Raw genomic sequence first — 14,340 nt, forward strand, 5'->3', positions numbered from 1 at the left:
TACCAGTGGTCATTACTGGTTTGAAGACAAGTAGATGATTGTTATAATTACCAGTGGTCATTACTGGTTTGAAGACAAGTAGATGATTGTTATAATTACCAGTGGGCATTACTGGTTTGAAGATAAGTAGATGATTGTTATAATTACCAGTGGTCATTACTGGTTTGAAGACAAGTAGATGATTGTTATAATTAACAGTGGGCATTACTGGTTTGAAGATAAGTAGATGATTGTTATAATTACCAGTGGTCATTACTGGTTTGAAGACAAGTAGATGATTGTTATAATTACCAGTGGTCATTACTGGTTTGAAGACAAGTAGATGATTGTTATAATTACCAGTGGTCATTACTGGTTTGAAGACAAGTAGATGATTGTTATAATTAACAGTGGGCATTACTGGTTTGAAGATAAGTAGATGATTGTTATAATTACCAGTGGTCATTACTGGTTTGAAGACAAGTAGATGATTGTTATAATTACCAGTGGTCATTACTGGTTTGAAGACAAGTAGATGATTGTTATAATTACCAGTGGTCATTACTGGTTTGAAGACAAGTAGATGATTGTTATAATTACCAGTGGTCATTACTGGTTTGAAGACAAGTAGATGATTGTTATAATTACCAGTGGGCATTACTGGTTTGAAGACAAGTAGATGATTGTTATAATTACCAGTGGTCATTACTGGTTTGAAGACAAGTAGATGATTGTTATAATTACCAGTGGTCATTACTGGTTTGAAGACAAGTAGATGATTGTTATAATTACCAGTGGTCATTACTGGTTTGAAGACAAGTAGATGATTGTTATAATTACCAGTGGTCATTACTGGTTTGAAGACAAGTAGATGATTGTTATAATTACCAGTGGTCATTACTGGTTTGAAGACAAGTAGATGATTGTTATAATTACCAGTGGTCATTACTGGTTTGAAGACAAGTAGATGATTGTTATAATTACCAGTGGTCATTACTGGTTTGAAGACAAGTAGATGATTGTTATAATTACCAGTGGTCATTACTGGTTTGAAGACAAGTAGATGATTGTTATAATTACCAGTGGTCATTACTGGTTTGAAGACAAGTAGATGATTGTTATAATTACCAGTGGTCATTACTGGTTTGAAGACAAGTAGATGATTGTTATAATTACCAGTGGTCATTACTGGTTTGAAGACAAGTAGATGATTGTTATAATTACCAGTGGTCATTACTGGTTTGAAGACAAGTAGATGATTGTTATAATTAACAGTGGGCATTACTGGTTTGAAGACAAGTAGATGATTGTTATAATTAACAGTGGGCATTACTGGTTTGAAGAAGAATTGATATGAATTTAATATATTTAGTGAAATACAGGTATACAGTAATTTTTAGCACACTTGGTACCCAAACTGGGAGCCATGCCACTAAACAAAACATAGTAAAACATTTTTCAGGTAAAATTATTTCTACGAGTACTCAAAGTAAACTGAGGTACTTGTGTGGGTTTGTAAAGTTTGACATTGGGTAATCCATGCTCTCTTATGTTATGTTTGTTTGTTATCTCTTTCCAGTTGAATAACAAATATTTTAAATGACATTTCATAACCATTATAATTACATTATATTTGATGTGGGTCAAGATACAGGATGGACACTACCACTAAATGCTAGTGTTTCATTTGGTATGAAAGGTCTTGTTTAAATTAGATGTCACACACATAAGAATATTCATTCAGTATTGCACTCTAAAATCTGAGTTTTTTATTCACTTTGGTGGACAGAGAGTATAAAACAATAATAAAATCATTACAGTAGTTCATCGGCTCTGAAGATGGGCAGTTTCTAAATTCATGTAGTGATGTTAAAAATGTACTCCAGCAAATTAACTGTAAAAAAAGTAAACTTTTTCCACATTCAGACAATAAATGCAGATCATGTATAATTGAAAACTTTCTGGAATATTGCTGTAAAAGGAAAGATATGTAACTTTACATACTGAACTTATTTGTGCATGAATAATGTTTTATCCTGATGTAGTAAGTAGGTGCTGCAAGTGCATGTAAAGTAACAGTTTGGGTATCAAAAAATGTTACTGTGCCTTTCTTTGTGACCAGACTCACAGTTTGGGTATCAAAAAATGTTACTGTGCCTTTTTTTGTGACCAGACTCACAGTTTGGGTATCAAAAAATGTTACTGTGCCTTTTTTTGTGACCAGACTCACAGTTTGGGTATCAAAAAATGTTACTGTGCCTTTTTTTGTGACCAGACTCACAGTTTGGGTATCAAAAAATGTTACTGTGCCTTTTTTTATCACCAGACTCACAGTTTGGGTATCAAAAAATATTACTGTGCCTTTTTTTGTGACGAGACTCACAGTTTGGGTATCAAAAAATGTTACTCTGCCTTTTTTTGTGACCAGACTCACAGTTTGGGTATCAAAAAATGTTACTGTGCCTTTTTTTGTGACCAGACTCACAGTTTGGGTATCAAAAAATGTTACTGTGCCTTTTTTTGTGACCAGACTCACAGTTTGGGTATCAAAAAATGTTACTGTGCCTTTTTTTGTGACCAGACTCACAGTTTGGGTATTAAAAAAATGCACTATTGTGTTATGTTGTGACCCAACTCAGTTTTGGTATCAAAGATTTAATGTCACTTTTAGTGACCTTTTCTCTGTGTTTCACTTTCTTTTTCTATATAAATAAAATCTTTTAAATTGTGTATACAGAATCGAACAGTTTTATCATACTGTATTTTACTGCAACAAAAAGAAATTTCAAAAGAATCAAAAGTTTAAAAATTTGTAATTATCTGGTATGTTAAGTGGTAATTATAATACAAAAACCCAGTTTTCAGTTCTCATGATGTGCCAGTACAGATTGCCTGTTGTGTAGCTTTGTGTTTAACATTGTATAAAACGTTCTGTGGTCATATTTTTAAGTTGGAGAAATGTTAGTAAGTGATGTATTGGTTTGAGTTTATTTAATATGAACATATTTCACATTTTTTTTACTTCAGAAAGTTAACACGTGAACAGAAAGCCTTGCTTCAGGCATATGCTGAAATAGAAGAGAACACACCAGGCACAATAGATGATATAAGTGACACGTCAGAAGGTTTGTGTTTTTATGTTATTTCAAATATAAGTAAAGATGAATATTTTCAAGCACAACATGTGAGGATTTGGTGAATATATTAATCACTCTGTAACAGGAAAGTGTAATGAGTAGGTGTAACAATGTTTATAATTTTATCGTCCTTCTAAAGCTCAGTTGCTATTCCATACTCTAGAATTACATCAAGTCTTCACTGGACAAGGAGTATCTCATAATTGTTTTATTTCTGTAATGTCATAGTTGTTTGTCTTTGTAGTTTTAAACTACTTTTACAAATGTAGAGTTTCAGATGTATTGATAGTAGAGATAGTAATATATATTTTGTGTTTAACTTATTGGAAATATATCAGTTTTATTATAATACAATAACAATATAATAATAATATAACAATATAATAATAGGAATTTCTGTGTTTACAAAATGTTTATTTCTTTAAGCTTTCTGTCCCAGAAATTTGTTTAGTGCTATTTATCACTTTGTTTATACAAAGTAGACAGATTTGTAAGTAAAATCTGTTTCAGCACATCATATGTTGAATGATATTATTTGTGTATGATTGTCTATTGAATTAAGTGAACAAGTTAGATGATGTACTTTTGTAGATGTACAGCTAACTCTGATACTAATACTTACAAATTAATACCACATTTCATATGTTTTAGGCCTAAGAGGGTACATCACCCTTCCAATATGGTACTTCCTTCCACTCATAAGATCAGCTTTTCTTATTTTGTGCTACCCTCTCCCATTGGAATTAAAGATACTAACATGTCTCTCATGCACATCAACATAAATCATTTCTCCACCAATTCGAGAGTACCACCATCATGTAACTTGACTCCCTGAGAGTACCACCATCATGTAACTTGACTCCCTGAGAGTACCACCATCATGTAACTTGACTTCCTGAGAGTACCACCATTATGTAACTTGACTCCCTGAGAGTACCACCATCATGTAACTTGACTCCCTGAGAGTACCACCATCATGTAACTTGACTCCCTGAGAGTACCACCATCATGTAACTTGACTCCCTGAGAGTACCACCATCATGTAACTTGACTCCCTGAGAGTACCACCATCATGTAACTTGACTCCCTGAGAGTACCACCATCATGTAACTTGACTCCTGAGAGTACCACCATCATGTAACTTGACTCCTGAGAGTACCACCATCATGTAACTTGACTCCTGAGAGTACCACCATCATGTAACTTGACTCCCTGAGAGTACCACCATCATGTAACTTGACTCCCTGAGAGTACCACCATCATGTAACTTGACTCCCTGAGAGTACCACCATCATGTAACTTGACTCCCTGAGAGTACCACCATCATGTAACTTGACTCCTGAGAGTACCACCATCATGTAACTTGACTCCTGAGAGTACCACCATCATGTAACTTGACTCCTGAGAGTACCACCATCATGTAACTTGACTCCTGAGAGTACCACCATCATGTAACTTGACTCCTGAGAGTACCACCATCATGTAACTTGACTCCTGAGAGTACCACCATCATGTAACTTGACTCCTGAGAGTACCACCATCATGTAACTTGACTCCTGAGAGTACCACCATCATGTAACTTGACTCCTGAGAGTACCACCATCATGTAACTTGACTCCCTGAGAGTACCACCATCATGTAACTTGACTCCTGAGAGTACCACCATCATGTAACTTGACTCCTGAGAGTACCACCATCATGTAACTTGACTCCCTGAGAGTACCACCATCATGTAACTTGACTCCTGAGAGTACCACCATCATGTAACTTGACTCCTGAGAGTACCACCATCATGTAACTTGACTCCTGAGAGTACCACCATCATGTAACTTGACTCCTGAGAGTACCACCATCATGTAACTTGACTCCCTGAGAGTACCACCATCATGTAACTTGACTCCCTGAGAGTACCACCATCATGTAACTTGACTCCCTGAGAGTACCACCATCATGTAACTTGACTCCCTGAGAGTACCACCATCATGTAACTTGACTCCCTGAGAGTACCACCATCATGTAACTTGACTCCCTGAGAGTACCACCATCATGTAACTTGACTCCCTGAGAGTACCACCATCATGTAACTTGACTCCCTGAGAGTACCACCATCATGTAACTTGACTCCCTGAGAGTACCACCATCATGTAACTTGACTCTTTGAGAGTACCACCATCATGTAACTTGACTCTTTGAGAGTACCACCATCATGTAACTTGACTCCCTGAGAGTACCACCATCATGTAACTTGACTCCCTACTAAACCGTTACTTTTCATTTGGTAGTGCTCAAGTTCAGACATCTTTCATTTGTTCAATGTTTGCTATAGACTGCTTTAAATTAGTTTAGCTTATATTTTATTTCTTTTCAAGAAATTTTCATTTGAAAGCATTTGTTTACCTGTGTTTTGTCACCAAGTGTTATGTTTGTTTGTTTGAATTCTAAAGTTTATGTTATCACTTTGGGTCCATCTCGTTTATCTGATGCCATACTTCAGACTACAGGTGCAGCTGTAGAGGTGAGCATGTTTGGTGGCAGGATTTGAACCCAGAGGTTACGAGTCAAGACTCCTAACCATTAGGCTGCACTGCTTCTTAGTTATTAGTAATTATATAAATACACCTTCATATATGGACAGTGGGTTGTTGGGGTAATGATGTAACATAAGTTGGTTTCAAAATTTACCTATCTAAACTTAGTAAAAGTCAAACACTGTCTCTCAACTTTATTTTAAAAATTTGTTGAAACCAAATGAAACTTTGGTTAATTGTTTTACAGTTTTTAAATCACTTTTTTGTAATTAGTCTGGAAGAACATAAATGTTAGAAGTGGTCTGTTAACCCTAAAAATATTAAATGTTAGGTATGTGGATGTAGAAATGAATTACTTTAAAATACTCTTCATTACTGATGTCTTATACTTTGTTCAAGCCTTCATGTCACTCTTTTACTGAAATTAAAACAGTTTTTTCATAGTCTAACATCACACTCTACACATTGAACTTTAGATTTGTTTTCTAACAGTTTTTATGTAGGTTTTTCTTCTGTGTTTTTCGTATGTTTCATCTTTGTAAAATTGTGGACAGTTTAAGGTGTCACGTGTGTAATGATTTTATTTTTTAATGTTTGTACTTGTTGTCCTAATCCTGTAAATGGTCAAAGTATAAGTTCTTGCAAGATGGACATAATTTTCACCTGTCAGCATTGAAACATCAGTAAGTGGGTGTAGCTTACAGGTTAGTATGGCCAGAACGTGAACCTAAAGTAATGTGTTACACACTTTACTGTGGGGCTGTTGCTGTAAAAAAATTATCCTAAAATCCATTATGTACTGAAAAGTTAACAATGAGTTCTGTTGACTCATTGTCTTTCCTCTTGTCTGTGAAATTACAGTTTGAGGCAGATGGATCTTGTGTGGCATTGGAAAAAATGTCATAAAATAAGTTTAGAAAGTTGTATTGGAATGTGTCCATGTATGTTGTATGTTTGTTATATAATTAAGTTTTTCATGCATGGATCTTAATTATAAGAAATTAAGGATTATCTTTCTTGTAAACAATCTTTTTAAAACACCAGGTTTTTCAGTTATGTATTACTGTTTTACAACAACTGTAGTATGAAGTAACTTTTTTATTTCATGGTGCCATATATATATATAGAGAGAGAGTAAATAATTTGAACACCAGTGTCACTTATATATATATATATAGAGAGAGAGAGTAAATAATTTGAACACCAGTGTCACTTTCTTCAGAATATGACAATAATGAATTATTATTGTTGTTTTTGAATGTTCAATTGGATCAATATGATATTTCTATTCATTTGTACATATAGGGAAAAAGAAATCTTATGCTGCTAGTGAAAGAACACAAGAACAAGACAGTGACACTGGTATTCTAGGAAAAATAAAGAAAGCTATATTTGGCTAGATTTGTAAGTCTTATAGGTAAGCAGTATATGGGAAGATATTTAGAATTGATAATTTCAGTTTAGAAAAAATGTCAGTTTGAACTTTCTACAGTATTACTGATTTGTTGGCTAATATAAAATCTGGAGGGTAATTTATAAGATTTGTATTTAAAGTATGTGTGTGTGTGTAAAAACAATTTTTATTAGTTCATAAAGTTCTCAGTTATAATTAGTTGATCATTCTTTAGAGTCAGTTGAATCGTTTATTAATAATTTATTTATGTATATATATTTTTTTTTCTTTTAGGAAAACAGTTGATGGAAGATCCTAGTGGTTTAGTGATGCAGCTGCGAAAAGTTGTGAAAGCAAACATTTCTAACGATAACGACAAAATAAGAAATAAGTTATCTGATGTTAAAAATATCTGATAATATAAAAACTAGTTGAGTTATTTGAAATTCTTTCACTTGTAATATTTGTTTTCAATAAAAAATGTGTATATTATTTTATGTGTGAAATACTATAACAGTCTTACCTGTGCATTCATGGGTGTTTTGGTTGTAAGTTACGATGTGGAGAAAGGAAAAAAAAATGTTGGGGGTGGATGCATGAGTTTTGCTTGTGGGTGTGTATAGGGTGCTCTTCCATCTGGTCATGACATCTGAAAATTTTCTTTTCTTTGTTTGACAGTCCATCAGAAAGGGGAAGTTGCACCATCCTCTCTTGATCTGTCCTTATATTTAACATAGAAATCATAATTTTCTGTATAGTAATTGATGTGATGTATGTTATTAAACACCAGAGTTCTAGATAACAATGTTTACTAATTCACTGCTACTTTCAAGAAATATGCATGCATCACTTCCAGAAAGATTGAAGGAGACTTCTTGTGAATATATATCTTTATGTAAGAGAAAAAATAAATGAAAATTCACTTTGGATTGCACTAACCCAAAGAATGCTATCTGTCTGAAACATTTTGAATTAAAACCTGTTATTCAGTTAAGGTTTGTTTGTGATATTAGTTTTTCCAGTTTGCTATCTCAGTCAATAATAGAATGTTTTGGCAAATGTTTCTGAAAATTAATATCCTTTACAATTAATATTTATTCGAAAATAATCAAGGAAATGAGATACAAAAATAGAGTACCTGATAAGTAATATGTGTCTGAGGATTAAAGTCATATATCTGAGAGACTAGATAATTTTATTACTATATGAAGATCTCTAAAGAGTAGCATACAATGACAACTTTTAAATTTTCACTCTTAAACTATCATAATTCTTTTTTCAAAAGATTTTTTATAGAGTGGTTTTAACAAATAAAAAAAATGCATAACAGATTTAATAACATTTAATATTCAGATCTAAGTTGAGTGAGTTTTCATTGAGTACTAGATAACATGAATGACTGGAAGCTAGTAGAATACTTGGTAAGTTTTATTTTGTGTGGTGGTTCTAGATGTATATGGAAATAACTGTCATATGGTATGAATGTATCAAACCTTGGGTTTATATTACTACTACATCAAGAAAACCAGTTTAACTTAAAATGTTAAAATTCAGTTTGTTTTAATAATTTGTAATATTCGAATATATGTAAACTTACTCTTTTAAAAATGGTGAATTTTCTACAGGATTTGATTTGGATACAAAAATGAAATTTCCATTTTTATTAAGAATTCAAGACTTTTTTTTTTAATAATGCTATTGATTTAATAAAAAACCTGACAATCTTTAGAAAATATACTTGAAGAACTACTGGTGTTTGTTATAGTAACCTCTGAGCACTTTGCAGCAACCTCTAACGTATCCATGTATAAACCTATGCAATAGTGTAACTGAAACACTGGATTAGTTTTATTACATTTTGTGAAGGTGACGCTATTCATTATAGCATTAATGTAAGAAGTTTTCCATTCTGTAGAACTTTATAGGGACGTGTTTTCAATAATTGAAGCCTGTCTTATCAAGGACTAATTCTTGATGTTAGAAAAAATATGTGGGTTGAAGGTTGACCTTTTGAAAGTGCTCAGGTTATAGTGTTTCTGTTTCATTTTTATCAAGAACTAAATAACTGCAGTATGGTTATGTGTAATTCAATAAAATTATCCCTTATGTTATCAGTGTTAGTTTTTCTATGAAATGTGAACAAATACATACTGGTTGACTCATGAAATGTATAGAATTTTGGTATATCCAGAAGTAAATACATCTTAGAGCTGCTGGCTAAGTTTGTTAAAAAACTGGGGATTATCACAAGATGTCAATCATGGAGGAACAAAGGTAATTTGAAACAAGACTAGTTTAACGGCTTTCTTCATCACGTAATGTGAAGCCTGCATGTATCTGAAACAAATGAATTAATATTAAGTATAATACTGCAAGAAAACAGAAACACATGGTGTATTCATATACCTCACACTTGTCTTTAAAAACCAATAAAACTTGAATTCATACACTGGTGAAAGGTAGCATTAACTCTTTCTTGCTTCCAAAAAACAACACATGTTACAACTGTTGAGCAAAGCTGTTTAAACAAGCAAAAATGATAATATAAGAAAATGACTTAATGAAAGCACTTCACAAAAATACTCTTTAGCACAGAAGTAATAAGTTAAAAATAAACCTGTGTAAGCACACAGGTGCAAGTACACACTTGTACAAAAAATAGGCACTTTAACACACAAGATTTATACAAACAAGGGACACTTTTTCCCTCTGTGTTGAACAATGAAACAAGTATCAGAGAAATAAAAATGTATTCTTAAGGCGACTGGTACGGGTATTAAAATTTTAATTAAAATAAAGTTCAGAACACCTTTCTGGCCTTTTTAGGTCATCTTCAGGTTAATAGAGAGAGTTTAAGGTGACCTAAGAAGGTCGAAATGTTGTTCTGAACTTTATTTTAATTAAAGTTTCAATACTCATAAAACTGTCTTGAGAATACATTTTTTACTTCAAGTGGAATTCTCATCATCACGTATCGGAGAGACAGTTGAAAGTGATAATGGAGATTTTGTGATACATGTTGGAACTAGTGAAAAACTTATTGGTAAGAGTAAAACATTGATAAGAGCATTTAAGGCAAGGGAACATAGCTTGATTTGTTAGGGATATTGCTAAGGGTAATTATGTGGTTGAGATAGTAAGTAGATCCCTACGATTGAATGTAGGCTTAGTTTAGTATGTATGGATGAACAAATAGGCTGGTTGGATCTGTAGGATAATTTGAATGGGAAAATTAATCTACTTAAAGTAGGGGCTAGTGTGTTAGCAAGGATTATTAACTTGGCTATAGTGGGTGATTGAAACTAAGGTTAAACAGGGGTAAGGGCTAATAGTAGGAAATATAACTGTCGGGAAAACGTACAACAGGCATAAAACATGAACATCTTTTAAAATTATGATTAATTGTTGCTGTCGTGAAGATAGGAGTGTAAGACATAAAACTGTTGAGTTCAAAAGAGTTGTGGAAACAGGATTTTGATGTATATATCACTGAGACTTTCTTGGGTTTGGACAACTTCAATGAGAGAAATGTTTGAAATACTAGCTTTAGCTTGTTTACTAGAGATAGAATATTGGAAAAAGGGAGGGAGTAGCTTTATGTGTGAGGAATGAATTGTATCCTATTGAGTTAGAAAACAGCATTGAAATTGAATTAGGTTAGTGTTAGTTAAAATAAAGGAAAAAGTCTAGTATTTGGAATTTGTTACAGACCACCAGATCAGAATAGTAGCTGAAAAACGTTATGATTGGGAAAATTTCAAGTGTGACAGTGAGGGCGATAGGTTTTTGGAAATTGTTCAGAATACTTGTATGCCAACTGGTGGTAGAACTTACAAAAGAGGAAGCTACATTAGATTTAATATTAGCAATGATACGCAGAGTTGTAGTTGGTGAGCAATTAAGTACAAATGAACGTTGCAATATTAGATTTAGGTTTTTACTACTTGTAGAACTGAGAAAGAATAGTACCCTGATTACAAGTTTTAGGAAAATCAATTTTGATGGAATGAGACATGATTTGGCTTCTTGAACAGATATGGAAAGCAGTTAGAGAAAAATGAATATACGTACAAAAAATGTGTATTCCCTGTGGAAAGAAAAATGCAATGGAGTATAGTTTAGTAAATGTTTAATAAATCATGTTAGGAATAAACATAAATTCAAAAAATTTAAACTTATTGGAAATAATAAGTATTTGAAGAATTATCCTCTGGTAGTATAGCAGCAAGTCTCTGGATTTACAGTGCTAAAATCAGGGATTCAATTTCCCTTGATGGATGCAGCAGATAGCCTGATTTAGCTTTGCTTTTAGAAAAAAACACACATTTGGAGAACTATAGGAAATCAAGAAAGTTAAAAGTGCAAAAACTTTATACGAAAGAGGGTTGTTTGAGAGAGTTAAATCAAACAATTAGGAGTTTTTCAGGTATATTATGGGTATGCGAAACAGGATTTCGGCATCTTAAAAATTATAGGGGGAAGTGATCTCAGAAGGTTATGAGATAGTACTCTTATCAAATTATATGTACTCATCAGTTTTTACTAAGGAATATACAAGTGTTATGCCTCAACAAAGGCACTTAATGTATGGGAAAAGTACTGATGTAATAGATTATTACCAGTTGAAATTGTGAGAGAAAAGTTGGGAAACATAAGAATTGGTAAATCCTCTGGACCAGACAACATTTACCCAATAGTTTTAAAGGAAGTTAAATATTTTATCTGTGAATCACGAGCTTATGTTTTTTACAGGTCATTGAGTTGTGGAAGAGTACTACAAGGTTGGAAGTTGGCTAACGTCAGTATTAGATGGAGGTTATAAACATTATTCATTGAATTATAGGCCAGTTAGCCTTACATAAGTAGTTGGAAAGTGGGATTAAAGAAGCATTTCAGACTCACTTAAAGCAGTTTGGTATGGTGTCAAAGAGCCAGCATGGTTTTAGTAAGGAAAGTCTTGTTGAACAAATCTGACTTTCTTTGTGGACACTATTGCAAGAGTTGATGAAGGAGATATTGTGGGTTTGGTTTACCTTGATTTTCAGAAAGCTTTTGATAAGGTTCCTCACACAAGACTTGTTATAAAAATTAAATTTATGGGTGTGGAAGAAATGTTAGAAAATTGGCTGAAGAGTACTAATAAATGGAGTTAGATCTGACAGGATTACAGTTACAAGTGGTCAGGGGTCTGTGCTTCGTTCTATGTTGTTTGTGGTTTATATTAATGATATTGGCTCTGGGATAACCATTAAAATTTCAGAGTTTACAGATTAGATTTTTTGGGTGGTTAAGTGTATCAAAGATATTGTAAGTTGACAAGGAGATTTAGATCATATGATGCATTGGGTCAATATGTGACGGATAATGTTTAACTATCCAAAATGTAAGGTGTTGCATGTAAATTTTCACAATTTAAATTATTGTTACAATTTAAATGGGAATGCATTAAATACTGGTTAAAGAAAAAGATCTTGATGTTGTGGTTGAAAAATCATTTAAATAATCTAAACAGTTTATTGTAACTAGCAATAAGGCTAATAAGATTTTGGGTAGCATTTATAGAAACACTGAATTGCAATATTATTGTTTCACTGTATGGATCACTCGTAAGGCATCAGTTAGAACAATTTTGGCTTCCTTTTAGAAAAGGGATGTTGAATTCTAGAAAGTTCAGAGAAGAGCTGTTAGGGTGATACTTGAAATGGTGGGATTGTCGTATGAAGAGAGATTAAAATATCTAAACTTGTTTTCTCTGGAGATGAGAAGGATAAGGGGGAAGTTGATTGAAAGAATTGACAATATACATCAATCAAACTTTTTTCTGTGTTTAGTAGTGAAAGCAACATAACAAGGGGCCATAAATTTAAATTTTTGTAGTGTAGGAGTGATCTATAGTTTAGAAAGTATTACTTTTAAAACAGAGCAGTTGGCTTTTGGAATGAGCTGCCTTCAAGGATGATGGAGACAGAAAATTTAACTGAGTTCAAGAAAAGATTGGATGAATACATGAGTAGTATTCAGTAATTATACAGGGTGACCCATAAGTCCCTACCCATCTATATGTTATTATGTTATATTCAATTATGCATGTATTATAAATTTGTTTCTTTTTTTTTCCAGAGAAATATGGCCAATGTAAGCCCATTTACACTTGAAGAGCGTATTGTGACAAGTACGTGGGTACATGAGCGCAAGAATACTAGTGACACCTTGGATACATAAGATATATGGATGGGTAGGCACTTACGGGTCACACCGTAGTAATAAGGAGCTGGAAGGGACATTCTTGATGTGCTAATAAGTTCGTTTTTTTTCCCCTTTAAGCATTTATGAAGCAGATTACAGTTTAAAAGGATAAATTCCAAATGGAGTAATAGAGAATTGAATTTACAAATTTCAAGATTAAAATCACTTAAATGAATATGAAAATACAAAAACTAGCACTGAGTTGGGTCACTTTAGCGTATATTAGAAAAGCAGTACCTTTTAGCAGTGAAAAATACAAAACTATGAAATATATAGTGTAATCATTTCATAATTATAAACACAACATAGTAGAAAATGAAAATTATGATAATATGGTAACAGAAAAACAAATTTACATGTATGCACAGCTAACCTTTTAATTAGAAAATTCATAATACAGCAATCTACGCATGACACATCCTTTAAAAAAATAAAAGTATACACACTAGTGGCTAAAGACACGGTTTATTCTACACCAGTTTCAAGTTCTGCGTCGATGTAAATCTCCTAGTTCCCTGTTATACCTGTGAGCATTTTAGGCCACTTGGTTGACAGTTATATCATAAAGAATAGGAATATCTGCTAACCTTGGTCTTGCTAGCACCAAAACTGTGAAACAGGTTTGCGAATAAATAAAATCACAAAGACACTTAATTGGATCTAGTATAATTTTGTCCATTATAATCTTATATGTGAGTTTTAAATATCTATATGAGATGACTTGGTTTTTAAAAGATATTACAAAACTTGCTCTTAAATTAAAGAATTCAATTAGTCTTCAGTACTTTAAAAAAAAAATTAAGTATGAATACAAGCGTATATTATTACAAAATTTTGGCAGCGGTGGGATTCGAACCCACGCCTCTGAGAGACTGGTGCCTAAAACCAGCGCCTTAGACCACTCGGCCACGCTACCTCTCTATTACGTAGGTTCTTATTTAGTTAATTATAAATTTATTTTCCACTATATAATTTTTATAAATATTTATTTTTTATTTTTAATTAAAATATCTAATCATTTTTTTCTTGTCAAATTAGTAGCACACAATTTTATTAC

The 14,340-nt window shown here is 32.8% G+C and overlaps 1 protein-coding gene and 1 non-coding gene across 3 annotated transcripts in view; one reads left to right on the top strand and one right to left on the bottom strand.

Annotated features, from left to right (window-relative positions):
- LOC143230249 (dnaJ homolog l(2)tid, mitochondrial) overlaps positions 1-9,149 on the top strand; it is a 28,197-nt gene extending 19,048 nt beyond the window's left edge. Inside the window, exons 10-12 of one of the 2 annotated variants that reach the window (XM_076463455.1) lie at positions 3,007-3,104; positions 6,950-7,061; positions 7,332-9,149. In XM_076463455.1, coding sequence (XP_076319570.1) covers positions 3,007-3,104; positions 6,950-7,044 — 193 coding nt within the window. In that variant the 3' untranslated portion in view covers positions 7,045-7,061; positions 7,332-9,149. The remainder of the gene's footprint in view (positions 1-3,006; positions 3,105-6,949; positions 7,062-7,331) is intronic. The other variant, XM_076463454.1, reaches the window with a different exon arrangement.
- A 4,969-nt stretch (positions 9,150-14,118) lies between these two features.
- TRNAL-UAG (transfer RNA leucine (anticodon UAG)) lies at positions 14,119-14,199 on the bottom strand. The gene has a single exon. It is a non-coding gene; the product is annotated as a tRNA-Leu (tRNA).
- Between the last annotated feature and the right edge of the window lie 141 nt (positions 14,200-14,340).

Source organism: Tachypleus tridentatus, chromosome 10 (genome assembly GCF_004210375.1).
Source record: "Tachypleus tridentatus isolate NWPU-2018 chromosome 10, ASM421037v1, whole genome shotgun sequence".
Classification (NCBI taxonomy): Eukaryota; Metazoa; Arthropoda; class Merostomata; order Xiphosura; family Limulidae; genus Tachypleus; species Tachypleus tridentatus.